The sequence below is a fragment of the Prinia subflava genome, chromosome 2 (assembly GCF_021018805.1).
Source record: "Prinia subflava isolate CZ2003 ecotype Zambia chromosome 2, Cam_Psub_1.2, whole genome shotgun sequence".
Lineage (NCBI taxonomy): Eukaryota > Metazoa > Chordata > Aves > Passeriformes > Cisticolidae > Prinia > Prinia subflava.
In genome coordinates this window covers 71,518,750-71,546,701 of record NC_086248.1, presented here as the reverse complement: position 1 = coordinate 71,546,701, position 27,952 = coordinate 71,518,750, and the positions used below count along the sequence as shown (strand labels likewise).

General features: G+C 41.0%; 1 protein-coding gene across 6 annotated transcripts in view; it reads left to right on the top strand.

Annotated features, from left to right (window-relative positions):
- The window catches only part of DISC1 (DISC1 scaffold protein), a 192,080-nt gene that overhangs the window by 7,505 nt on the left and 156,623 nt on the right, over nucleotides 1–27,952 (top strand). For 5 of the 6 annotated variants that reach the window (XR_010079339.1, XR_010079338.1, XM_063390492.1 and 2 more), the window contains 2 exons: nucleotides 12,972–13,957; nucleotides 17,377–17,446. Coding sequence is in view for 4 of the 6 variants with exons in the window: in XM_063390491.1 (XP_063246561.1) it covers nucleotides 12,972–13,957; nucleotides 17,377–17,446 (1,056 nt within the window). In the remaining 2 variants the exon portion in view is untranslated. Of the gene's footprint in view, nucleotides 1–11,261; nucleotides 11,461–12,971; nucleotides 13,958–17,376; nucleotides 17,447–27,952 lie in introns of those variants that run through there. The other variant, XM_063390493.1, reaches the window with a different exon arrangement.

The window sequence follows — 27,952 nt, the reverse complement described above, 5'->3', positions numbered from 1 at the left end:
CTCCATGGACTGGATAGGGTAGAGACAGCATTCCCTGGGCAGAAGTAGTCTTCCTGCTTCCTTTGCTGGGAAATCTGTGAGAGAGGCAGGTTTTGCTGCAGCTGTTCAGACGTGATGTTAGGTTTTTTGTGTGTAATGCCCTTGGCACCATTTATGGGATTATGTTTTTGAAAGCGTCTTCAGAGAGTTGTAGTCTCACAGATGGCTCCATCTTGTCTTCCAGTTGGCAAGCAGCCTAGGAATAGGTATCAAAATAATTTTTAATATAGCAAAGAGAAGTGCTTGCCAATGTTTGTACACCCAATAAAAAGCCTCAGTAATAAAGATTTTGTGAAATAACTGCAGTAGATCAAAGTGACATTTAAGTGATGCTCATGAGCATCATTTAATCTCCAGCTAACTACTAAAGGCTTGCTGCTCTGGAACAATTGGAGTTCCTGTGTTGTTGTGCTTTACTGTATCTGTCTTGCTTAAGGCCCTGACCATCACTGAAGCTTGTAATTTCTCTCTCCCTCTCTCTCTGTGAATGATGGATACCTAAATGCTGTTTGAGAACACATTTATTTCTAGTATTGAACTTTAATCTGAATTTTATTTATGGAAAGCGGGCTGTTTTCAGCTTTCAGGATGTGATGGAACTATTGTCTGCTAACACTAAAGGAGTTCTAGTGACTCCTTTATGGAATTATAAATCATAAGAGTTGCTTTCTTGTAAGGTTGGATGCATCTCAACAGATGGAACTCTTGAACTTTTGTTGTGGGTATAGTTAACTAGTGGAATGCTGCAAGTCCTGAGACATGTATTTAAACCTTAGAGGTAGGTTAGGATAATTTGGGTTCAAGGGAACCTCATATGATCTCTGGTCCAGTTGCCTGCTCCGTGCAGGACTGACTCTGGGGTTATGTCAGGTTGCTCAGAGCTTTTATTGTGGTGGGCCTTGAACACCTCCAAGGATATTACAGCCTCTCTGGGTAGCCTGCTTCACTTCTTGGCTGCCTTCAGGGTGAAAAGGATTTTCTTTGTATCCAGTTGGAAGCTTTCCTATTTTCAGTTATGCCCATCTCTTTCTTGTCCTGCCCCTCGGCACTGCTGTGTATGGATTGCTGTCGTCCTCTCTATTGTTATGTGGCATCTTCAGAACATTGCTACAGAGGATAATTAGAGTAATTTCTAACACTTGGAGTACCACACTTGCATTCTTTGATTTGCTTTCCTTCCTATAGCATAAAAGAGCACTGTACTTAATGAAATTTACTGTTGTTGCAAATATGTCTTTATACCCAAAGAGGGCATTCTAACCTTAAAGATGTTCTTAGTTCTGCCTTCCTGGCTTTCTCTGGTACAGAGTCCTTGCTTATGACTCAGACTTTAAGGTAATTTAAGACATTTCATATGGTTTTGTTCAGTGAAGCACTGTGACACTTTTATTGTTCAGAAATGAAAATCTCAGTCTTCTCAGTATCTCTCATGGTTTTGTTGTCACCTCTTTGTTTTTGTAAGGCTAGTCATGCAAGGTGTTTCTGCTCACAGAGGGCTGGAGACAGAGAGGATGCTTCCTAGGTTGAGCAACAGTGCCAAGTATATTCAAAATACTGTGAATTTTCCTTTCTGCCTCGTCAGGAGAAAATCTAAAAAGTTTCCAACGTAAAGGTAGCACTGTTCCACTCGGTAGTTAAAGAAGCCTGTCAATTAACTACTTATGTCTATAGACTGTCTTAGTGGATTGACTTGACAGAGATATTTTTAAAATATATTTTCCATTCTCAGATCTCAGACTAGTTTAAATTTAAAGTACAAAGATGTAGACAGGTGTGAGTTGTTATAGAGACAGAGTCCTCTAAAGATGATGTTTGTATTTGCTTCATGTTTCTGGTGAAAAATGTAGGTTAAACCTGAAATTTCCAGTAAAAATTTACAGACAGAATAGCATTAATGCAGGATCTGCCTCAAGGGGACCTGTGACTCTAAGGTTTGCTAGCTTAGATAATAGGAAGAAAAAATTCTATCCGAGTGCTGCTTTAAAATCTCCAACCTTTTCCATGAAAAGGTTTCAGGAGTTCTGAAGGTACAAAGTTTTGGGTGTATTCTGATGGTGAAAATACTTAGCTGTCCTTCAGGAGTCCTGTGTTGGTCCTTTGTTCTGTCTTGGGCATGCTTTGTGACTGGGATAAGTTGTGTAGTTTCTCACATGGTCTGCTTCAACCACAAAGCAAATGCATCAGATTACTGCTGTACCTCAGAACTCATGAGATCAAATGTCTCTGGAATTGTGTTGCTTTCCTCGAAAGGAACCTACAGCAGTTCTGCCTGTTAGTTCTTAATACTAATACTCGTCAGCAGCGTTGTGTGTAAACCTGAAAGAAGCAGAAGAAATCCCTAATTACACAGGGACCTATCCCATACCCCTGAAAGGGATATACAAATACGAGCTACCTTGCACAGGATCCTGCTGATCCTGGATTATGAATTCAGGTTTTCTAAAGCAAATAATATATTAGAAAACTCCTGTATTGGAAGTAATGAGTTAACAATCTATATTTATTCTGGAAAACTATCTGAATGACACTCAAAGTTTTCCCCTGCCAAGCTTTTTGTTACTGAAGCAGATCTGTTCAGGTGTGTGTGTTTAACACCATATGGTACACTCTGCACCTTCTTTATCCACTTAAAATGCTAAGATGGATCCAGAATATGTTGACCTGAAAAACTGTTCACTGACTTCTTCTTTTAATACAGAGAATACTTTTGAGAGGTTCGATTTCTCATGTTGACTTTTTTTTTCCTTTTTTTTAAACTTTTAAAAAATTGAAGTATTTTGCTGAAGACTTTGTTTCAGGGTCTGCAGAGTCCCTGGCTCCCAAGAAACAAGCTATGTCATATAGGGATGCAGTGTCTTTGAAGATTAATACTGTGCTTTCATTTACTTTGGTAATAAAAGCATGTGGGTAAGGTTCAGTGAAAGGTGGCAGATACTGTGGGTTTGTACTTAGGAAGTAGTATGAATCTTAAACAGCATGTGACAGAAATATGTTAAAAAATACTTCTGGCAGAAGTCTGTGCTTTTGTTGAGCAGCACAGACCTGTGCTGGTGAGAGTAGCCTGTAGTATTAGCTGGTGTATGTTAGCCCAGGGAGAATGTCAGAGTAAATTGTGACAGGTAATTGGCTTGATTTCCCAGACATGAATAGCAGTGATTACAGTCATGGGAAGGAAGCTCTCACAAGAGTGTTTTCATTCAGAGCATCTCTGTGGGAATGAATGGAGTCAGTGTGCCTTTGGTTTAGATTGTCACACAAACTCTGTGTGCTGTGAAACACGTAAAAGAAACCCTGAGAACTGTCTGAAGTTCTCGTAGCCAAAAAGCTGAGCAACTGGAGGGAAGTGATGAAATCAATGAACACAGCTGAAGTGGGGTTGGGCTTCTTTTAAATGCACCTGGGGAAACAAAAAAAAATTGAGCTCTGCTGGTGGGCAGTGTGAAGCAGGAAGGCTCTCCATCTAGGAGGTAATGGGGTGGGCTGAGGAGGTGGAAGGCCTGGAAGCTCATATGAGGAGGATTTTTGGGGGTAAGTTGAGATATGCTTGTTTGATGTTGTGAGAGAAATGCTATTAAGGGGGCTGGAGGGAGGCTTGTGCATGTTGGGATTGTGACAAAAAGGAAAGATTAGAAAGGTCAAAGATTAGAGAGGCAATATTGAGGAAATTGGTATTGGGAATGAGCATTCTCTCTTTGGCTTGGAACAGTGTTTGGGAGCTTTGTGGATGGTTATCATTCTAGACTGTGAAGTGTGACCCATCCAGAGTTTCAAGAAAGTCTATCCAGAGCAGCAACTGGAAAGATTCTGGATCAACTCTTTTTCACTTGAAGAGAAATGTGCCCTTGGTTTGGAAGGCGTATCTGGGGAGTGATGATTGAAATGCAGTGAAAGTGGGTGTGAAAGAAGGCAGGGTTTGATGGGGGCAGTGGGAAGCATGTGCAGTTTTGGTATCAGCAGAGCTAGGATGGAGGCAAAAATGTGTGAATGACAAAGATCTGTTGGTGTTGATGTCCTCCCTCAGTGTAGGGTCTGACTGGCTGCTGCCTGACCTTGATCCCTGTCTGCTTCTGGTGGCTGTGGCTTTTGAAGGTGTATGAACGGGCTTTGGTCCCATTGAGTTTTCAGTCTCCAGTCCCAGTTGAGGTGCCCGGGTTCACTCTCAGCTCCTGCCTAAAGCTGAGCAGGCAGTTGCTTGGATCTCTGTGTTCCTGCCACACCTGGTGATGTGGATTGGAAATAGCAAGTTTGGCCTCTAATGCCTGAGCTCCTACATGGGAAGGTATGGAGAACTAGCTGGTCTAGTGCTGGTGGGTGCCTCCTTTGAGTGCTGTCCAGCTGTTTGTTGAGGTCTTCTCAACCTCTGTATTGACAGCTGTTGACATTGTTGTCCTTTTGTGCTACCACGTCTGCTAAATTCTGTAGTTCAGTGCAATTACCTTCTAGAGAGAAACTCCATTCTTTCCTGGAATGTTAATTTTTTTAAAAAAATTTATTTAAAGGATATCTGATTTGCTCTAGGCAGAGTGACTTCTGACTGTATTTAGAAAGAGTTGTGATTTCTGCTAGGAGTGTTCTTGCCTGTGGTTAGTATTCTGCAGCTGTTTCAGCAATCTCTGCTATAGCAGTTCTTCCATAGCCTGTTCATTGGTAATTTCAGAATTTCGTCTGGAAAGCCTACTTTTCTCCTCTGTGCTAGAGGAAAAGGATGTAGCTGACATCTTCACTTTTGTGTTTTGGGCACAAGTAAAACAAACTTCCAGCTTCTGTTTTGTCTGTCTACACCCTTGGGTAAGGGTTGTAAAGACCAAGCCATATTCTCAGTGAAGATCTCAAAAGGAATATCGTGTGTGTCTTTCCCACTTGCCAATGAAGGTCTCTGAGGGAACTGCACTCTGCTGCTGGAGCAGTTTCACCCCTCACAGGCTGTAAAATCTGCAGACTGATGATGCTGAGCACTCTGCTGGCATTTGGTGAGGACTTGCATTAGCTGAGGCTGCTTGTGCAGGCGCTGAGGACAGGAGAGGGGTGCTGCAGGCTGTGCCTCGTGGGGTCACCCAGGACCTTCACCCCGCCACTCGCAGCGCCAGTTCATTGTCAGCTGGCAAGAGTGCAGTTCACACCATTGCTGCTGCAAAGAGCAAAGAATACCTGAGTGCAGGAATTCTGTCAGAGCATAGAGAGCTGTAGGGCTTCATGTAAAGCCCTGAGACTTTGTTTTCAGGGGAGCAGGGTGAGGGAGCAGCACCACTTCCTTGCCTTTCTCCTAGCTGCGGGTTGGTCTCGGGTCCTGTGCATTGCTGTAACTCCAGTTTGTATCCGTGCCTGGCTTTTGCAGTGTCTTGTATTTAATCTGCATCCTGAGGTGCTGTGCTTTCTGTGGGAGTTTAGTTCTCAGCTTTCCTGGAGCTCCATTCCATCTCCGTCCTTGCCTAGACAGTGTGGACATTGCATCTGACAGCTTGACTGGGGCTACAAGGTGAACTTCCTTCAGCAGGCAAGGGAGGAACATTTGTCCTGGGACTTTGGTATTAAATTGTAAAGCTAAAAGCCTTCTGACTCCTCACCCTTGGCAGTATAGGAGCTGCCACGTTGTTTTATTTTCATTATATGTGATCACCACTGAGCTGTTAAGAGAAAATTACTTTCTATTTCAGTAAACTCAATTCTGGTTTCAGACTGACTGTGCATCAGATGCTTAATTTGGAACCCACTCTCTTGGTGAAATTAAAAATTCAAATCTCCAAGCTGGAGCATTCAAACTGTGCTTGAATTAGAAATTGACTGCTGTCAATGTGCTCTCACACTTCACTTTTTTTTTTTAAATTCCTCCCTCCCCTCCCCCCTGATGAGTTTTATATTAGAGTCTTGCTGTAGATGATCTGACTGAGCAGAAGTAGTGGGAATCCACACTGTCACTCTGTAGACAGAGTGATGAAAGAGAAGTGTGGTGTGTTAAATAGACCATTTTTGAAAAGGACTGCTGTGTACTAATTTCATAGCTTCATGAGTGTTTGGTGAAATGATTTTATGGGATATGACTGCAAATCCATTAAGTGTTGTTTGCAAATTAAATTATGACCTAAGAGAACTTCACAGTTTCTATGCAACATCCTTGCTCCCCTATTTCTGTGTAATATTTAAAGCTGTTGTCAGATCTTGATTGAAAGAATCAGAGTGTTCTCTCCACTTAAGACATTTGCATGGACTGCCTCTACAGACTTTTGCATTGAAACTGGGAACAAAAGAGTTTTTCCTCAGGAAGAAGAACAACAAAACTTGTACACACCCACACCCCACCTCCTGAAATAAGCATTGATTCTCTGTTGAGAATATTCTCTGTAGGCTTGCAACTTGTATGTCCATCTGCCTCTTTGAAAAGTGGGTAAATTATTCTCAATAACTTAACTACAAGTTAAAAAGAAATTTGCCCACAGCTTTGGAAAAAATTGGGCTGGATATTTTTGGAGAAATGTCTTCTGTTATTCACTATGCTGAAGGCACCCAGTGCTGGTACTGGCTTGTTTTTCCAGACCTGCATGTGCTCATCCTTGGGATGTTTTGTTGTTCATCAGGATGGATCACTGAGCTGGATGTAGGGTTAGTGATGACTGGAGAGCCTGAGAACTGTTCTGTTAGGCAGCTGGGGATGTGAGTTTGGCAATTCTAGCTGGCCAAGGCAGGCATCAGTGTGTGGGGTGAAATATATCAGTGAGTTGTGTAAGGAGGTTTGGAGATGATTGGGTTGAGGCTGATCAGCCAGAGATGAATTTGGAAAGTGAGGTGTAGTAACAAATATATAATTAAGGAAAGGGTTATTTCTCTTATTCCCTTGGCTAAATGGGAGTGTTTGTTGTTTACTAACTTACTTTTTGATTATTTTTTCTTTCTTAGTGTTAAGGCTAGACCAGGTTTAAACTGGTTTTTAAATTTTATTTTTTTATTTATCTTATTTATTGAGGTGTGGAAAATTTGGTGGGTGTATTAATATCAGCTGATGTCATCTAATTCTAGAGAGAGGTCCTGTAACTTCATCAAATGGCTTAAAATGAGTTGTTGCACTAAGGAGGTAAGTGGCTTGATTGTAACAACTCAATGACAGGCATTATGGGAGCGTGTCAATAAAAACACAATTATTTAAACCCTGGCTAAAGAAGAGCATTCTGGCTTTTACAATGCACAACTCTTAAAAGTGCTTTTTAATGAAGAATGGGAACTGACATGCATTTAATGACCTCAGAGAATGTTATTTGCAACGTTTTGGAAATTTAACAGGTCAGTAACTGAACCCGTTCTGTGACCTTAGAAATCACAGAAAGCCTTGGTGAGGATATAATTTGTATCATTATATCTAATACAATGTAAGTCAGCCATGCTTCCCTCTGTAGATACACTTTAGAAAGCTTTGCATGAACCACAGTAACAGTTAAGGCTCAGTAGGTGAGATGGAAAAGCTGAGTGAGACCTTTTCCTTTTAGGAGTTACCAAAATCTTTATTTGAAAGGGACTTTCTTTGAAAGCTTGTTTGTGCAAAGAGGTGTCACTTGTTTGTTTCAACATAGGCTGTGTTGAGATCAGTGCCATCTTATTTTCCATATTTAGTGGTGTCTTTGGAATTCAGTAAATGAGTCAAACCATAACTGCTTAGGAACTTGCAATATTTTACCTATTTCTGTGACCTGGGAACTGAACAGTAATGGTCATTGTCATGTCACATTAATCTCCAAGAGTGGCTCATGTTTGTTTCTGATAGGTTAAACATTTATGTGTGTATATTTGTAAATAATAAGCATTTGAAACTCTCCTACTTTGTTTGTGTATAGTTTGATGCAGGTGTTTAGGGCTTCCTTAAGAGAAGCAACACTGCAGAAATTGCTTGGAGCAGTGCTTTGGTAGTTGGCTTTGAACATGACCTTTTCTTCCACATCACAGTTACCACCCGCAAGTGCTCTGAAGATGAGTTTGTTATTCTAATAAAAACGAACTGTGTGTGATGTAGGTGTATTCAGATAGTTGAGCTACCTTTAAAACTGCATCTATAATTTCTCACTTTCAGGGAGAACTTAAATGAACTTGCAAACATTCTACATCACATGCTTAAGGCAGGAGTGAGGAGGTGATCACTTGGGTTTCTGCACTGAGCTATAGAATTCTATGGAAAAAACAAAAATGTAAGGTATTTACACCTTTTCATCCACAGATGCTGTTAGAACATTTGATCAAAAAACCTGAACTGTCACTTTTGTGGCTGAAAACAGACTGATAATCTAAAATAAATTAGATGAGTGTTTTGCTGTTCTTTAGTGTTAGGCTTGGTACAAGAGAACATGCTCTTTCCACCAGTGGGGAATGCTCTTAGGCTTCACCTCTTCCTTTTTCATCTCACTGGTGCAACTTAGATGTGGACAACATCGCTTTACAGCAATAGACTATTTTCTTTATCCCTCTGTTTTGGATCTGAACTGTTATTTTACATGAAATGTTGATCATCAGGAAAGATTGCTATGGTGAAAGAGCTGTTAAAAATATTTCTGAGCTTTCATAATTGAATTTGAAGTAATTTGCACATACCTGCCATTAAATATATTTTACATCACCTTCTAAGATTGTAAAATATATATTTTAAAAAGTTGGGTTTTAATATTACAATTGAAAGGCTCTTCATTTGTGGCTTTCCTCTCTTTCTAAATGTGTGTCTCATACAATGCAGGAAACACGGTAGTGTAGGGTATTAAAATCGCCTCCGGTTGTTTTCATTTTGATAATTTTGTAGTTAATTACCAACAGTTATTTGATGCTCTTCAAACTGAGGTAAGATGAGAAGAATTTAAGGCCTGTTTTCAACAAGCCACTGAATTGGTTCAGTGTAATTTCTCTGACAGGCAGACAAGATAAACTATGGTTGGAAGGTTGCCTAGGCTGGGTACGGGTATAAAGTCTCTAAAGATCTTACCACATCTTGATTTCTAAATAGAGTAATTTATTTATACAAAAGCACATATCTGAAGGCAGAGAGTTCTAAGAGCGGCCTTATTCTACAACCAGTTACAAACCTAGGCAAAGAAAGTCTAAACAAGACAATGACTAAAGCATAGAAATCTTAACACACAGAGTTCTAATGAAACAGCAAACAAAGCATAGAAATCCTAACAAGCAGAACTAGTAAGACTATAAGCAAAGCAGAAATCTGACATTACAGCCTCTAGGTAAATCAGCCTCCCATCTGACCCCAAGCAGGATTTTCCAACCGTGGGGTCACAATAACAGAAAGGGAACACAAGATCACAGATCCCAGACAGGGGTCCCGGCCGCGGGGATCACAGTGGCAATGGAGGGGTCCCCAACTTGGCAGAGTTCCCGAAAGCAGGGTCACAGGGACAAGGAAGGGTCCCGGGGTCCCAAACCCTTGCAGTTCCCGGTTGCAGAGACAGGAACCCTCACAGACTCCCCAGCAGCCCCGAACAGAGTCCCGGGGCAAACGCCGCAGGGGAAAAGGGAAGGGACGGGATCGCAGGGGCCAGGGAGGATCCCTGGGGTCCCGAACCCTCGCAGGAGGAAGGGACGGGACCCCAGGGCCCAGATCCCAGGCTACCTTTAGATGATACCTTTAGAATCCCATTCGGCTCCCTGGCAAGACTCCTTCCTCAGGCTGCAGGAGGTGGAGGTTGGATCGATAGATCGAATTGATCAATCAATCGATGCCTCTACCTCCAACCCTGAGGCTTTTTATCCCTAATTGCAAAATGCATATTCATATTTCTTATCTACACACTAACCAATCTAGGTACAATTCCAAAGTTCGTAAAATTACGAAAAACAGTATCAGAACCTACGCACTTAACATATCTATTAACGCAAAACACTATCTTGCTAGCCTCAAGTTCTATCTTGTTATTGTAAAAAACCTCTATTCTATCATATATGAAAAACTCTATCTTCTCTGCATAAAGTCTATACGAGTTACAAACAGCAGTCTACCCTATTTTTGTTATGTCTTTAAGTTTATACGAGTTACAAGCAACAATCTACCCTATTTTTGTTATGTCTTTACTCTATCACTAGGCCTGAAGCTGTGTCCTTCTACACTGAACTAGGACTTAGGGCATGTAAAGCTTAAAGCTAAGAGTTAGATTTCTACTTTGTGCATTTAAAGCTTTTATATATTCTAATTTTTCTAAAGGCTTTAATTCTATCTCTGTACTTTTCACTCTCTGTGGAGGATCCATGAAAACATGGACTCCGACAGAAGGTTATGCAGAGAAAGTTGCTATAACTCTATTTCAGATATGTAATAATAAACAGCTGAAATTATTCTAATCTTGAGGACAGAGACCTGGCCCAAGGGTAGACAGTACCTGAACAGTACACCCAAGGCAGCAGTAAATTCCTGGCTGGGTTTTGTGATGGCTGAGGGCACTGTGGCAGCTCTCTAGCTGGACCTGGAGGTCAGGCTGCGCCTCTTATCCTTTGGGGAAGGTGTGAGTGTCTGTGTTCATGTTGGTCCCAGCTCTGTCCACTCTGCCTTGCTCTCAGGGACAGCCACATTGGGGTGAAGGACCTGCAGCTCTCTCCCTGTAGCATCCTCTGGGTGGTTCAGGCTTGGCCTAACCCAAATCCTGAGTGTGTCTTGGGCAGTGCTCTGTTCTGGCACCCAGGTGAGCGGTTTGTGCTGCTGGATGCACTCCCAGGGATACACCTGGAGTCCATGCAGGAACTGAGTGCCAAACCTGTCTGGAGGGTACCTGTGAGCCTTGTGAGGAGCACAGAGATGTGTGGGCTGTGTGTGATCTCATTCAGGACACTGGAATTGTACCCTTTGGCTCCAGTAATTTTTAGAATTGCATCCAGTTCACTTGGTGCCAATATCTGATGCTTTGGCCAATTTAAACCTTATTTACATTAGCTTAGTTTAAATTTGGTGTTTAAAGAGCTGTAATTATCTGTCTACTTCAGAAATTCATAGTGATTTAGTGAGATCAATTTTGAACTGATTTCAATTAAACCAGAGAACCTTTTGTGTTTTTACAGATGAGGCCTGTGACAGGCCTTTTTAAATGGCCATGGAGTACATGCAGCCTTAGAATGACTCTTATGCATGACTGATTTCTTCTGCTGAAGTAAAATTTAGGCTATTGTTTTCTATGTAAACTAAAAGAATTAAATTTTAAAGAACATTCTGTTCAGTTTTTGTTCCCCTACTCCAAGAGTGATTCGTTTTTGTTGAGACTTCTATTAAATTACTCCCAGTACAGCATTTCACTGTCTTTTTATAGCAGACAGGCTGATGGACTCCATGACCTTTTTTATTTCTGATTTCTGTGATGCTTTTTTTTCCTCAGACAAAAGAGAATGTAAGAGACTGCTGGGATATTCTAATTTATGGTGATAGGGAGCAGAATACAGAAGCTTAACTGCAGTCCCATGGTGAGATGTGCCACTATTCTAGTATATGGAAAACATATAAATTGCTTTTGTTGAAGGTTATTTGGAGAGAATGTAATGAATGTTGGGAAAATTCTCCAGGGAAGTTTCAGTTTTAATGCTTAAATTCTTGTATAGGGTGTCATCATAGTGAGATGTGTATGAGGCCTGTGTTAGGAGCTGCTGAGGAGTTTAGATTATGTGCATATCTATGAATGCAAAAACTGACAAAGGGTTGTGATTAGAGAGGAATGTTAAATGTAAAAAAAAAAAAAAAAAACAAGGTAAAAAACCACAGAAACTTGTGTTTTTGTAAGAGCTCTGTGTGGGTGATATGAATATTTCCAACACCAAATCAATTCTGTTTCTGTGAGTAGAGGGCAGCTAATAGAGGGCATAATTCAGCCTGGCATCAGATCTCTTGAAGGCTGATTCTGGCAAATAGGTCCAGTCAATATCTTTTTGTGTTACAAAATGCATGATAGTGCAGTGGTTGTATTCCCATTGATTCCCATTGTGCAGGACAGACAAATGGAATACCTCTTAACTAGCAGTAAATCCATGGCAGAATGAAAGTAGTCATCATGTAGTTTTTTACCAATAATCATATATAAAAATATACAGAAAACACAGACATTAAATTGTGATCTCCCACTTTTAATGTTTACTGTGGTATTTTTGTCTTGTTTGGGTGGGGTTTTTTGTTTATTTTCCTATTCTCTGCAAACAGCAAATTTATCTTTTCGTCTGTGTAAGTGAGATATGTGTAAGGAAATCAAGTTACTGAGAAGAGGCTGCTTCTTAATGATATTAATATGTCAGTAATGCTACGAATTAATAGTTTTCTAGGATTGGTGGTTCTTCATGCAAAGCTTTTCCTTTAACTTTACATTTTGGACAATAGGTAGCATCATAAATCTAAATAACAACTTGTACAATATCTCGTTAAACCAACATCTGCGAGCACAGGGTGTTACATCTGTTATGGCAGCAGAGTTTGAATCACTTGCTACTCACAGTGTTAAAACACAGATACGAACACAAGAAGCAGAACACTCAGCAACACCAGGTTATGAACAAAGTTTCTTTGTGATCATGGTTCTCACATTTTGGATGCAGTATCAGTCCTACCTTAGATGTGCTTGTGAGTCTGAAATCATTTTGGATCAGAGAAACTTAAACCAAGATTCTGTTCAGTGTGCTGTTAAGCAGGTTGAGAATGGAAAAGCAGAGTGATACTGTGAGTAGGGAAGATGATGTGATAGAGTGTGCCCGGGTTTGTGCCTTGATGGAGGAGCTTGTTAGTGAGTTCACTTAAAAGCAGGTGCAAACTCTTTGGAAGGTGAATGAATACACACAGTGTTCTCTATCTGCAGTGTGGTCAGTGTCTGTGTTTTGTTGAAATGGAAAGCGATACGCTGCTTGAAATTTCAGAAACAACTATTTTCAGATGTCACAGTATGTTAAGCCTGGAAAACTGTGGAAACACTCACTGACTTTTTCTCCCCTCCCAGATGATCCCCAGCAGTCAATGCCGGCAGGCTCTCTTCGTAGGAAGAAGCTGGCGAGGAGGCCTGGGTACATGAGGCCAGAAGCTCAGCGCCAGATCGAGTTTCAGTGCCTGGGTGCCTGCACAGGGCTCAGCCCAGCAGGGCTCCAGCACGGCAGGCAGCACCCTGGGGGCTCTGAGAGCTGTGCTCTGCACAGACAGTGCCGAGAGGACTTGGGGTTCCTGCACTGCAGAGCAGTGAGCAGTGCTGGGGCTCCTGCTAATGGGGTGACAGCCTTGGCCGCCACTGGAAATGCTCCAGGATGCTGTGAAAATCTTTCATGCTGCAAAAGTGCACGGTCAGATAGCACAGGGACAGGGACCTGCCCTGCTCCCACAACAGGCAAAGGAGATGCTTCTGCTGTGTGCTGTACGTGGCAGAAAAGCTGCAGCACCAAAGCAAGCAAGCCCTCAAACATGTATGCTTTGGATCAGACAGAAGTGAATAACAACTGTGAATATCAAAACGGAGACGGTGTTTCTCATTCTGCTGGTGCACATGATAGCTTCAGTTCAAGTTTCAGCTTCATACAGCTCTCCCTGGACTCGGCCTCTGGAGCAAATGATGTTGAAGGCAAATCTGTTGAGGAAGCTGAGATGGTTCTGCATCCCAAAACCACAGGCAGTCTGCAGAAGCCAGAAGAGATGGCACAAACCCGTGAGCACTTGGGAGATTTGTGTTGCTTCTCCAGGTCCGGTGAAGATTTGCAGCATGAACATGAGAGCCCAGTAAATGATAAATTACAGGACTGTGAGACTGTCTCTCTCTCGGATATAGATGCAACATTTTCATATTCTACAGATTCCTCGGATGCAGCATCTGCTGGCTCTTCTGTCACCTCAGGCTATGAAAGCAGCTTCACTGTCAGCGACCACAACTGGGATACTTTGATGAAAAAATATGAACCAGTGCTACAGGATTGCTTGCTTGGCAACCGCAGTACATTAAAGGTCAGTGATCTCGCTTTGTTTTTGATACCTTTCCCTTAAAACATTTTTATTTATAGTGCCAAAATCAAAGTTTTGTAGGAGTTCAGATGCTACTGTCTTCTGTGGCCTTTGTTCCGAGTTTTACAGTAGAGCTCTGCATGATAAAAATGAGATAACAGGTTTTGTTACGTCCTTTAAAAATAGGTGATATTGTTGCAGTACCCTATTCTATGTTTTACTGAAACTTTAATCCATTTCTAACATCACACATCAGTTTCTGACTTCAATAAGTACCATTTCTTTTCATAGGTGGCTGTGTGTAGTATAAAATTAGGGAGTGGTAAGAACTCTTTTCTTGAAGTATCATGATTTAACAACACTAAACTTTTTAATTGGACATGTTTAAGTTGAGCCAAAGATTTCTAAGAATTAGGCAGATTTGTGAAAGTAGTGTGTAATCTAATAGGTGCTCTCTCCACATGAAGAAAAATGGGGGTCAAGTCCTTCTCTGTCTCCAGCTGGGAACTGAACCTTTTTCTTTTCCCTGTCTACTCCAGAGGAGTAGTGGGCTGGTGAGTCAGGAGTCTTTTTGCATATATGTATATTCCCACATTTATACCTACAATCCATACAGGCAGTGTCATCCACTGTGCTCTGTACAGGAGAGTGGTGGGGAAACTTAAAGAAGGATAAGCTGTGTTACATTTTTATGATGGTAGGGTGGCATTCTGAGCTTACCCAAAGGAGCCAAGTATTGGCTTTATTGTGCACACAGAAAACAGTAATCCAGAGATTAATATGGACACACTGGATTGCCCTGATTTGTTCAAGGTGCACTGAGTGGGTAGTGGTTTTTGGTTTTTATGTTTTGTTTTGTTTTTTCATTTTTTAAAATTGTCTCACTAGTGCCTGAGTTTCATGGTTGCCTTTCACAAGCTCAGATCTTTGTAACTTCTCAGCTCAGACACACACCTGGTGAGATGTGCTGTATTGTCTTTAGGCCTAGTGAAGCAACCTGCTCTGGGGAGACTTTGCACAAACCTACTGTCTGGGTAAGACAGAAGGCTGAGAAACATCTATTCTTTCTTTGCTTACCATGACATCTGACCTGGCCTTACAATGCTCCATAATACTTTCTTTTCATGGATAATGTGTGTAGGACTCAAGGTAGGTTCTCTTATTTACAGACTTCACACACAGTGACATGGAGCAGGTTCTTTGGTTTCATGCCTGGAATTGCAATGTGTTCATAGTCTGAGATGGTTTGGGAAATGAATTCGCTGCAAATTTGGAAATATATAACACAATCAAAATAGGAAATTATTTTTCATTCTTTTCAGTATTGCTTATTTGATAGGAACAAAAGAAACATTGCTATCTTTAATTTCTGTATTCATTAATTCACTGAATGGAGAATTGGGAATTTGTGCCTTCAGATGTCTTTGCCCTTGGTTAGCCAGTCGTGGATGTTTAATTTGAAGCACCTTCCTATTGTAATGATGGTGAGTAAGTCTCAAAGTTTTCGGAAAGGAACAAAGGCAACGGTGGTCAAGAAAAGGGGACAATACCAAAGTCGTGCAGATTATGCTTTCTCTGTACTTAAAAAGTGATCATCACATAGTACACATCTAGGACATGGCATGCTGAAGCAGCAGCAGGTCTTTGATCAGTTGAGCTCCAAATATCTCCCCAGCCTGCAAACAGAAAGCATTTCACAGTGGCAGCATCACTCAGTTTGCCGTGGGCGTGCCGGGGCTGTGGTACCCAAGCGGACTTTAAATGACCTGCCACTGTAGTGCATGATGGAATGAACACTGCCAGCAGCAGCAAAGCTGTACTCTCAGTGTACGTGGCTGTTATACATCATGCATATGAAAAAGGTGTCACTTGGATCGTTCCTACTGCAGGCTTCTTTAAAACTCTATAAAATAAAGTCAGGCATAAAACACAGAAAATAATTTAAGGTGAGGATTCAGAGACCCTCCCTTCAGTACCATTCACATTCCTCACTGCCTCAGATGAAAAAGATTGGAATTTCAGGAAGTGAAAACTAAAATAAAGCTCAGAAGAAATGGGAGTGTGTGCAATGTTTTTTGTTTGTTTTTCTTCTGGAGCGTCCTGTAGCCTGTTATTAATCAAACATTTTTGTATACTTTCCTGGCGTTATTTTTATAGCTCTTTTCTTACTAGTCCACTTTCACATGCCATATTTGGAGGAAAATCCTGCATTTAAAGGTTTGTGTGTTGATTGTCTAATTTGTGTGTTGATGTGTAGTCTTGATAACTGAGTGCTTCTATTAAGTTGTTGACTAGCTGTACCTGCTCTTCTGTATGCAACTTAGAGTTTAAATATGAGGATTAAATGTGAAAGAGCTTCAGGGAGAAGGGAAATATTTTTTAAGTGCAGAATGTCTAAAGTGTGGATTTTAGTGCTCTCCCAGGAACTTTCAGGCTTTGGATTTTGAGAATATGCACTGCTTCTTTCTCCAGGCTCACCTTTTCCAGGGCTGATAGTGGCTTGTCTGGTACAGGTCATGCATAAATATAATAAGAAACACGTTCCAGTCTTGTAACTGCAGCTGTGTTAGGCTGTGGCTGTCATGGCAGTGAGGAGAGGACTAAACCTACTTTATAACCAATTTCTTTTAACAGCAAAAACTTGTAAAGGCCTTACAAATTTTTAGTCAATTCAGTGCTTTGGTCCAGACTCCTGATATTAACAAAGAGAAGCATTAACTGTTGAAATAGAACTTTAATATGGTAAGTTTCTTTTGGAATGTGAGAGAGTACTCTGTATGTGGTTTGGGTATTCTTGGTGTTCTGGTTTTTTTCCTGATCCAGTATGTGCATTGCAAAAATGCAAATATCAACATTATGTAGATGACTCTAAATTGTATTTTAATGAAACTTTTTTGGCTGCACATGAATGCTTTTTTCTGACACATAACATGAGTATACCTGTTCTAAAATTCTCATACTGCATTTCTATTTACAGAATAAATTGTGGTTTGCATATGGAAATTTTATATTTGCTCTCTGCAAAACTCAGGTAAAAATTGTCAGAATGGGCTTGGGAACACACTGTTGAGTACAACGTGATCAGAAGCAGATGTTATGCTGACAGAATCCTCTAGTAATTGTGCTTTCATTTATTCAAAGGGTGAAAAATATCCTACAATCCTACGATCTCCTTTGCTTTTCAAGAAATATCATTTGTTGTTCTCTGTGTGTGTTTGGACTAAAGCCATGCTTGGCTCAAGTAGCTGCAGTTCAGCTGACTTCCAAATAGGTCTGTCTACTTAACAAATACTGGGCTTAACTATCAAAATTTGGTCATTGTAGTCATGTAGTAATCCATTAAATTTATATTGCGTAGAAGTTAATAGTCTGTATATTTTTAAATGCAGCCTCCTCATAACTAACTTTTTTTCTTTGCATAGTTAAAATCCCTGATCTTGCGGCTTCAGAGGCTTCAGGAAAAAGCAATAGAAGAAGATGACTATGATAGAGGTGAGAATTATTCCTTCCTACTCCCCACTGGATCATAGTACTTTTTTTCTTTCCTTCTTCCTCTATTAGTTTTATTTTATATTTCCTACATAGCAGTGAGTAGATGTGGAAAACTAGTTCAATGACCTCTATTGTTTATTCTATCGTATGGTAGGAAACAAATTAAAGTAGGTCAGCAGCAGGTAGCAACAGTTTTTATTTTCTTGAGCCACATCACCATGTGGGAAGGTTGAAATCCAAATACTCACCATCTGGATCAGCTGTTTGGAAGCAGCATGACTGAAAAAAATGCAGAAATGAGTGGAAGCTTCCAAAGGAGAAAGGACAAGCACTGGCTGCTGACAGAGTGAGATTTGCTGCTTGCCACATTTAGTCATGACACCACAACAGGGCTCATAGAAATAAGGTCAGTAGCTATCACAGAAGTGATATCACAGTGTCCTGTGGGATTAAGCTGATGTCCACTGAGTTCAGTCAAAATCAGCTAGAGAATATGGTGGTGATACAGCTGCTGGCAAATATCTATCTTTGAATAATGCTTTTTCTTTCAAATGCCTTGGCACTTCTGATAAGTTCTGTATGTGTGCACATTAATAATTAATAATTATCAACACACAATGCGTTTCTTATTGTTTCCTGTCATGGCAATCTGTGTTCAGCTACTCTATTTTGATAATCTTGAGGTCCTAAGGTAAATTCTTCCTGCTAGATCTGTCCTCAGTTGGAAGAGTCTGCAAACATTTCGCTGAAATCTGCATGGTTACTTCAGAGAATTAGTGTGGAAAAAGACAGCTCCTCTTCTCCCACTCTTATACTCTCAGCTTTTTGGAGTTGGGCAGTGGTCAGACCTGTGGTTTGCCTGTCAGATTAATGTGTGATGCTTTGCAGTTGTACCATGACTCTGTTTTCCTGCCCCCAAGGTGAAGATACAGTCTCTTCTAGGGGGTAGCTGTGTAATACTTTTGCAGGAGTGGTTCTGTTGGCCTTTTAAAGACCTGCCTGTGTCTGTCCCTGCAGAGAAGAGTCTGCTGCTGTCACAAGCCATTCTTTTGGTGGGGCATTCCTAACAGGGAAAACCTTTAGTTGTGTTAAAACCTGAGTATGTAGCCGATATTTATGGGTTTAATCTCTGTCAAATAGACATTATTAATGAGTGTGCTTTACATGCGTAACACTCATAACTCTTCTTTTTTAAGTGCCTGTGGGTTGAGCTCACAGTTGGAGACTTCCCAGCAGCTGTGTACTCGGTGTGCATGGTTACCACAGATTCCAGCTGGGATTCTCCAGGCAGGCAGCCAGACTGACAGCAGTATTTCAGTGTATCAGGTGTGACATCTCCATGTGATGCCATATAGTTGTTGACCACAGGGAAAAATGATGACTTGTGTTGAGTTTTGCACATAAAGCTCTTGTGTCGTTTTCCTGGGCACTTGTCCCATATCCTTAAAACAGGACCAGTTGTCTGTTGACCATCACTTCCTCCTTTTACCCTCTTCAGTTCCACCCTAGTTATCAAGCAGGGTTAGCACACTTGGTTAGCACAGAGGGTGTTTGCAGAATCTCCCATTAATTCCCCTCAGGTAAGTGGTCTGGCTGAAATGTTATTTCACCAGGTATTGTGGGCACAGAGAGGAAAAGTGATAAGGAGAATCCACAGGTGGATTGCTGTTTTCTGGGCTAAGTCTGACATACACAGGCAGAAAATATGTGTCCTGGTATGGGACTGGATGCTGAGGTGCTTGAGAGACTTTGACTTGAGTTCTTCCATCCCTTTGAAAACTAGAAGTCCACCTTGACACTGTTCTCATAAAATGACATGCCTCATGCATGCATGCAACCAGGCATCCTGAATTTTATCAGTTCCCAGCTTTTGAGTCCTTGACCTGTTTTCTGTCATTCTAGTCATTCTGTTTCTGATACAGCTATCAGCTGGGGAGTTTTGTGATTGCTTTTCATTATTTTCATAGCAGCTGGACTGGCTCCCTTAATTTTCCTTTTGTGAAACACAGGCAGTATATTTTCAAGATAAGACTTGCATGGAGAAGATTCAGTGCTGCAAGGGGAGTCAGAGCTGTGACCGTCCTTCCTCATCTTTCAGTGGCAAAGCTTTCCACCTTTGCTTTTAGAGCTGTGTCACTACTCCTGGTGGAGAACAGTCTCCCCTGGCATGAAGTTTGAGAGCTTGTGAAAGAGCTTACAGATCGGCCCAGTACCAATTTCTGTTCAAGTGAAATCTCTAATTAGCCTTCTTAAAAGGATCTTATTGCCAAATGTTGCTAGCAGGGAATGGAATTGCTAAATGTGCAGAACTGTGATGTGGGGCATAAATGCATTATCAGGGAGTGGGAGAAATGAACATGGTGCATGGGGAAGGCTGAGGACATTTTAAATATAATGCTAGAAAGAAAATTCCTGATCCTGTAATTTGGGGAATGACTCTGAGTATAGAGTGAGTCCTCTGTTAAGGGCAGAACTGTTTTGCATCAGAGATGATGGTAGTGCTGTGTGTGGTGACAAACACAGGTCTTGCTCATTTGGAAGAGCTGCAGGGAAAACATAAACCTAGTGTGATGAGCGTAGCTGTGAAATGCTCTGGACATATAAGACGTGAGTAGAGGGGAGGGAGAGCAGGAGGAGGAGGGATATGACTCCCAAGGGGAAAACTAAATTGCCAATAAATACAATATTATGTGTAACTACTGATTTGGTGCTAGAGTCTTCTCTCCAGCTTCAGCCATAGTCGAGAAACTCAAGAGATTTTCTGACTCCAGCTCTTTGAGTCATGTAGTCTTGAGGGAAGGCCTCTTGGTGGGAGGGAGATGTGTTAGCACTCAAAACTCCTCTAAGTGCTCAGAACTGTTTTCTGCTGTCTGACAGTGCGAACTTCACACCTTAAGGAAAGACAAGCATCACAGGTTTGACATTGCTGCTTTCCTGCTCTACAGGGCTTTTTGAAAGCTCCTGTAGTTTAAGGTAATCATTGAAACTGAATTATAAGTAAAGTAGTGTCCTTACAGGGAGAGAAAAGGGATGCACCATATTTTCAGTTGCAGCAACAGGACTAGGAAATGACACAGAAATAAAAGCAAGCTTATCCCCCTACAAAGCCCCAGACAAATACCTTGTTGCAAACAGCTCAGGAATAAGGATATATTTCTTTTTCCACCTTGCAGAAACACAGGATAAATGCTTGCTGCTTGAGCTGTTAGAGAACATGCAGTCTTCCAGGTTAACATTAATGAATTAGCATTTATTTCCTGAGTGAAGGAAGATTTTTGTAAGGGCAGCCACAACCCTCCATTGTTGTTTAAGGAAATTTTGAGACATTGTTGAGACAAGGGAATGCCTGTTTAAGGCTTCAGCTTGTTTCTTCCTAGTTTTTCCTTTCTTTAAGTGAATCTATCTGCTTTGTCTTCTTCCTCCTCCTGAGCTTGAGAGGTGCAGGCCAGAAATGACTCTTGCTATTGCTTGGTTACCTGTGCTGTGCCTTCTGAAAGCCCTGCCTTGGCATGGTTAGGGTGTTGGTGTAGAGGAGCTCCAATCAGGCATTCAGCTAACCACATTTTTCCCTACACTTTGTGGCAGTGCTGTGTGTGTGGGGTGGGGGATGTGTTTGTTCCGAGAGCATCGGGGGCTGCTCGGGGTGGAGGCCACCCCTGTGCCCCTCACTGGTGCTCATTCTCTAGAGGTCACAGTGCTGTGAAACCTGCAGGGTTCTCTCTTCTTGATGTAGCTGTCATGGGTTATTTCTAATGCAGATGTTCCTCAGCTGTGAAATGGTTGTGTGGAATGCATATTCAGTGAGACATATCTCAGTATCATTTTAAAGAGGAACCCTTGGGATGTTCTGTGTTTTATTGCTCTTGCTGTTTTTAAGTGCTGAAATATTGGGAAATAAATCATTTTTTTCCCCCTGTATTTACTTGTGGTCTCCTCTTGATGGCCACATTACTGTATATTTTCAAAGCAGGTACTGTACCATGGAAATATAAGCATTTTGCCTTGCATAGCATATAGGAAAAATTGGTCTGTTCTCCAAGGATCACTTGGAGTGTTGTCATGGCTCATTATTCATGATGGAGCTTGACAGCTCCAAGGTTAAACATACTGCTGAATACAGGAGGAAAAAAAAAAGACTGTGTATTTTGTGTCTGTGGGAGTTGTGATTGCAGTGGGAGCAAGTGCATTTTGCTCAGTACAAATCTATTGCCCAAACATTTGAAAACCTTTGTCCTGTTCTTTGCTGCTTGAGCTCCTCAACCTTGTCTGGTGCAGGAGGCAAGTGGATTGGTAATTGTCAGGGCCAAGTCTTGCTGCTGAACTCCACTGCTGGCTCACATGCCATCTGCTACTGACCAAAAAGTTTCTGCAGAACTACTGATTCTCATAAATTATGTAATTATTTTTAAAGATCATTTTTCTTTGCAGATGCATTGTTTGCAACTGATAGGGAATGCTAATTCCCCTATGCAGTTCAGAGTTAGGGTTCTTCAGTGAAGGTCGTTGAGCAGATCAGAGCAGCTCCTCATCAGCCCAACATGACAGAAAGAACACAGAAACATTTATGCCTGTGGTGGCAAAATCTATCCTGCCTCAGCAATAAGGATTCATGCTGTGGATACATTTAACATCATGTAAACATTCAGTTATTTTAGGTGAGTTCTCAAAGGATGAGCTGTGTGAATTGTTGAACTGCCATGGACTTGTGCATTGTGTGCTCTGCAGAAAAATAGTTTTGCATGTTTTTTCTTTATTTTTGCTCTGTTATATTCTTTCAGACCTCTTAATACCAATTGTACTTTCCGTATCTCAGGATCTGCAGGGCATCAGGGACAGAACCCTATGGTGTGTGTAGGAGTTTGAGTCTCATTTTCACATTTTCCCTTAATCACAAGAATAGGAAGGGAAAGAAAGACTTCATAGCTGTTAGTCTCCTATAGGTTTACTCTATAAGAGGTGCTGTTGCTCACTTGAACCAGCTATTTGTTTTAAGGCAACTGCAGAGAGAGTAAATGAGGGAGAATCATGTTCAGTAATGCTTGGGTTGAAAACGTTAAGTGGCACTCAGAGGAAGGCCTTTGCCACTTCCTACAGTATTACTTGCAAAAACTCTGGCCAGATGTGTAGCTGTTTGATCTTTACAAGTTTCTTTTTGCAGTTAAAACTGGAGCAGTGTTTTTCCCAATTTGAAGTACAGTTTCTCATTGTAGCTCTTAAACATTTGAACTAATTTGCTATTCAAGCAGGTGGGTGGTGTGTTGTTCTTTTTGTTGTCTTTTTTGTTTGTTTGTTTTTTAATTTCTTTTTTCTTGGAAGAGCTGTTTGTAGATGAGGGTTGGATAGAATCCCCGCTTTGCTGTGCTTCTATTATTTTGAACTAAACTGCTTTCTTGACAGATGGCTGCTATAACAGGACACAGAAACGAAGGCAACTTGGCTTCTTTCTGAGGAAGGACAGGGAATTTGAGAGAAGCTATATCTGGAAATAACTCTCGAAGAACATGTTACTTTGGATTGGACTTGTTTCAGTGTGACATGTACCTTTGGAAGCTGAATCTGCAAACCCAGCTGTATGTTTAGTGAAGCTCTCTAGCTGAGGCTGCTGACTAAATAAAAAGTGGTGAATGCTGGAGGAGCAAACCTGTTGTGACACAGGAGATTTACTGCAAGCTTGTAACTTGCAGGTGCAGGCCACTGACTTGTCAATGGACTTGGGGTGGATGGAACAAATAGGCCTTTCTGTTGTGCCAGGCTGTCAGAGCCTTGTTTCATCACAAGCTTGTAGAAGCTTCCTGAAATCTGTGGATAAGTCTTCTGGGTTTCATTTTTATCACTTTGCTGTAAAGCTATTAAGAGGGGGAAAAAGAGCTTGTGTAAATTCTCAAACCCAAATCTTTGTTACATGGATGTTGTTTATCTTGTCTTACTCTGATAAATTCGAATAACCTCCCCAAAAGAGTTTGGAAGGTTAAGCATAGTAAATGCTTATGTGAAATATACATTAGACTTAGTTTACCTTGCAACTAAACACAAGCATATGCCTTGCACCTCTACCATCTTGTCTGTATTCCTCTAAGGTAGCGGACTGAAATGAAAAATAGAAGTCTTTTTGCTCATATCCATTTTTTGTTTGGTGCTAGTTGAAACTGTGGACTGAAATGCTGTTGTTCAAATGCTTCATGTTGGCTTCTGTCCACAAGCAGCAGTAACAACATTACTCTTTATTTTTGTGCAATCTGTGTTAGGCCTATCCAGTTGCTATTGTATTTAATTTGATTTTATTGAATTGCAAAACTGAGCAGGAGTCACAATTTAAAGGTGTGGATATCCTTATCTCCTGTCAGACAACTGGAAAAGCTTTTATTAATACCAAAATACTAGGGACCAATGCTTATGAGAGGGAGGTCTGGTGTGCATTTCTGGGTACTTTGACTTCTTGTTTTTAGTCATTACACAAACACATGCATCTTCAGCAGGTTCTTGAAATGCTTTTGATGTGAATCCTTATTTTACACCAGTTGTTCTGTTTCACATCAATGAGCATCTTTGAGGTACAACTAGATCTTGCTGTTGGTCTAGTTATGCTCCACATTGAAAATGGAGTTGTTTTCTGTGTCTCTAATTCCTTAGCCAATGTTGTAGCAGAAACTGCTGTAGTTGTGCAGTATCTTGCTTAAACTGTGCAGCCTAAATATTTGTAGGAAGTGGTAGTACTTTATGGGATTCTGCTACGCTCTTGTATCTTAGTCTTGGCCAGAGTGAAGAGGTTCAGCTATGTCTTTTGTCTCTGGAAGCTGCCTGACAAGAGGAAAACCACTGAAATTTTGGCATCCAGAGTGCTTGGAAGCTTTCTCTGCTCCTGGCCATCTGCTGCCTAAAACTGCCACTGCCGGCCACCCTCCCGGGGTAGCCGGGCTCTGCTTCTCGGTGCGTGATGCAGCCAAGCTGTTCCCAGACAGCCTGGCTACTCTTTCACAAACAAACAAGCAATGACAAAAATACGAACAAAATAAGCAATTATGGATAATTTAAGATCTTACTTGCTGAGTTGCTGTTTGAAACATTGGATTCTGATGGGTGTAACTTGGGAGAAGTGTTGATGTGCTATCTGGACAGTACCCACTGAGTGAATGACATGGCTCTCCTGAAACCCAGCCAGCCCATCTGCTTACTTTGCACTTGAAAACGAATTTTATATTCAGGACAGGCTTCTCTTTCCCTAGCTCTTTAGAAATATTAGCTCCAGAAAAGTAAACTGTGTTCCATTTGCAGTATGACCACTGGAGACGGCATGGCTATTAATTCAACCAACAACTAGAAATTGATTTTGCTGCCCTTGTCTTACACTTAGGATATAAAAATTCTAAGGGAAGGGGGACACCTGCTCTTTTAAATTATTATCTGCTTAGTAAATGAGTGGACCTGGGCAGAAACTTCTAGATGTCATGATAATGCAATTTCTGTGTGAATTTGGATTAAAAAGATGCTGAATGAATGTGACTACTCTTTGAAAGCAAACATTAAAATATTTCAGTGTGAGTCTTCTGTGGGGAAGCGATAATGCTGTTGGCTGACTCTCGAATGGTGTCAGGTCAAATTCCTTAACAGAATGTTTTTATTGGAAATCTCTGCAGCCCTTCCATTTCTTTCCAAACTCCCCTACAAAGTGGGATTGCCTCAAGTCAATTGAGGTCTGCTTTCTCTTCAGGTTTCCCTCCTCTCCTCCCTGTCCACCTGTCCAGGCCAAACTGCCCATGCTGGGGTGTGTTCATAGTTCTGCAGATGCGTCTGTGCTCTCTGATGCTTCACTGCCCTGCCTTTGGCATATGCAAGCTTCTGTGTGTTTCCCTCTTACCATTGGCCTGTGGAAGGTAAAAGTAGCAAGTATGGTGTTTCATGGAGATCCTCAGTTTCATGGGGATCGCTCTTAGGACAGTGGTAGGTTTGTGGCAGTAAGCGTTAATAAAAACGGCCAAGTGGGGAAACTTCAAATTCCTGGCATTCTTATACAATAGCATGTGCTGGACAAAGACTCAGTGAGTCCATAGGAAATGCTGACTGTGGGAGCATCCAAACAGGTGTCACATCATGTGAGTTTTAAACTTGCTTAGCAGTTTAATACCAGCCAAAGATTTCTGGTGGGTTTTGATTTGAAGTGTGGAAAGTGATTGGGACATCTTTGTGCTCACTGAGATTTTTTTAAAATGTGAAAAAAGTCGATGAACTAAAAAACTTGAATTGGTTTGTTGTTTGGCAAAGTTGGAAACAAAGCAAGGTGAGGTGCTGTGATTTGGAGGCATAATTCCAACATGATTTTGGAACCACATACAAATAAAGATGTACAGCCTTTTTTGTTTAGATCATGGCAAAATCTACTGTTGATCTGATTTATCTGTGTGTGCCTCTGGCACTGCCAAGTGCCCCTGTATGCCTCCCTGCTAATGACTCCCTGGAGAATTGACATCTTGGAGAAAAGGCTTTAACCCTGGAGTTGCTAGAAACTCTCCAGAGGTCATTCAGCTTCTTGAAAAACTCAGGAGAAGTAAAGAACAAAAGCTGTTTGAATTTATATGGGCTGTGGCACTGTACAGAGAATCTGTTGCCTTGCACCAGTGTCAGGGAGTGTGTTATATATTGAAACATTTGGGATAATGGTCTCAAGAATAAGACCTGCTTAGAAATGAGTGGGTTTTTATCCTGTTTATTTTTTTCCTGATGTACTGTACCTAAAATATTTATGTGTTGTCCTAATATCCAACCCTAAACTTGGAATAGCTTGTTCTGAGATGAGGAGTTGCCATATCTAAATTTCAGACATCTGTGTTTCTGCCTCTTGCCTGAAGAAGCTTCCAAGGGGCGTGGTGCAAAGAGGTACTACCTGATGTGTTCTGAAAAGTGTACTAGAGTTATACTGAGTGAGAACACACAGGAGACATCTCAAATTTGACAGGACTAACAATATCACTTCAATATTTAAGAAGCATGCTTGAGCAAATGTGTTTTGTAAGATTTTTGTCTAACTCTAGGATTTCAGTTGTGCGAAATATGTAGGAAATTTTTGTTTTCTTCCTTTTGTATTGTGAGGCAAATGAGATTAGTCATTAACTGTGAGTACAGGTGTTGACCTGCTGGAGTTAAATACACTCATTCTCGGTGTAGGATTTTGCAGGGCCATGAATTCCAGACAAGGTTTGTCACAGGGAAATGTCTTTAGGAGTCTGACCATAGTCAGATAAGCTTTTAGACACACAGGTGTGGAAGAATTTTGAAAGTTTGTATTCCTGTTCTAACTTAACTAGTTGTCTTGCTGACTAGTTAGTAGAACAAGTCTTGTGGTGCTGTGATAAATGTATTATAGGCAACAGCGTGGTGCTGTGATGTGTGTGAGGGGAAAAGACAGTTCTAGCTTTGCTTTACAAAACAGTAGACTCCATGCTTGCCTTTGAAACTTCACAGTGAGAATATGATGTTTGTTTCTCTAAAACCATCAGTTTGGTATTTTGTAGTAGCTGGTAATTAATAATGTCAAGTACATTTCCAGTTTTACCTGCTTCATTAAATCTGAATAATCAACAGAACATATAGATAACTAAAATCACTATCTAGGAAGGATTTAATTTTATTAAAAATGAATACTGATCACTTATTAGAAAACTGGAAATTCAAAAGCAAGGCGTTTGAAATTTCCCATTGTGCATACCAACAGCAGTAAAACAAATGTTGCTGGAATAGCAAGTATTTTTAGAGACTTCTGAAGGAACTTTGCTAATAAAAAGTGTTCTGAAAGCATAGGTAGGAAAGCTGGTGTCACTAAATGGTGTGGGGTTTTTTTTTCATCTTCAGTTTTCCATATAGAGGTGGAGATCAGCCATGCAGTCACACCTGCGATCTGTTGCTTCTAGAGTTGCACATAATTTGAAATGAATAATGGCATAAAAAAAAGGCATATGAATAGGGTTGTGAATATGAGCCCAGTTCTGGAACTTAATTCTACTTTATCTGTTTTTGAAGCAAATTATTTTTAGTCCTAAGAGTTTTATAGTTTTAAAGTGAAATGTATGTTTAAAACTCCCTCAAGCAATACAACCTGTGAGGGAATTTTTCTTGTGTTATCAAGTAAGTGTGAAATGCCCTCATATATTTTTCATTTTTTGTAAATAAAGCATATGATGTGATGGGATGACTTTTGGCTGCACCTCTGCAACCAGCCTCACCTTTGGCTGAAGCTGGGCTCTTTTCAGTCTGAATCCTGAGTTGACAGCAAGAACTTTATCAATGGGACTCATCTGAAATTAAATGGCTCTCTTAATTATGAGCACGTAGGAATGCAGAGAGAAAAGGTTACTGCTGTACCCCATAGCACAGTGCCAATCCTGCTAGTAGGGTTATTATTGCTGAAAAGTCTTCATCTATCGAATACCACTCAAGGGGAACTGATTTCTTAACCCTTAATCTGAGCACGAGTCAAACTGGTGAACTGGAAGCAGAAAGCTCAATAGCCCATCA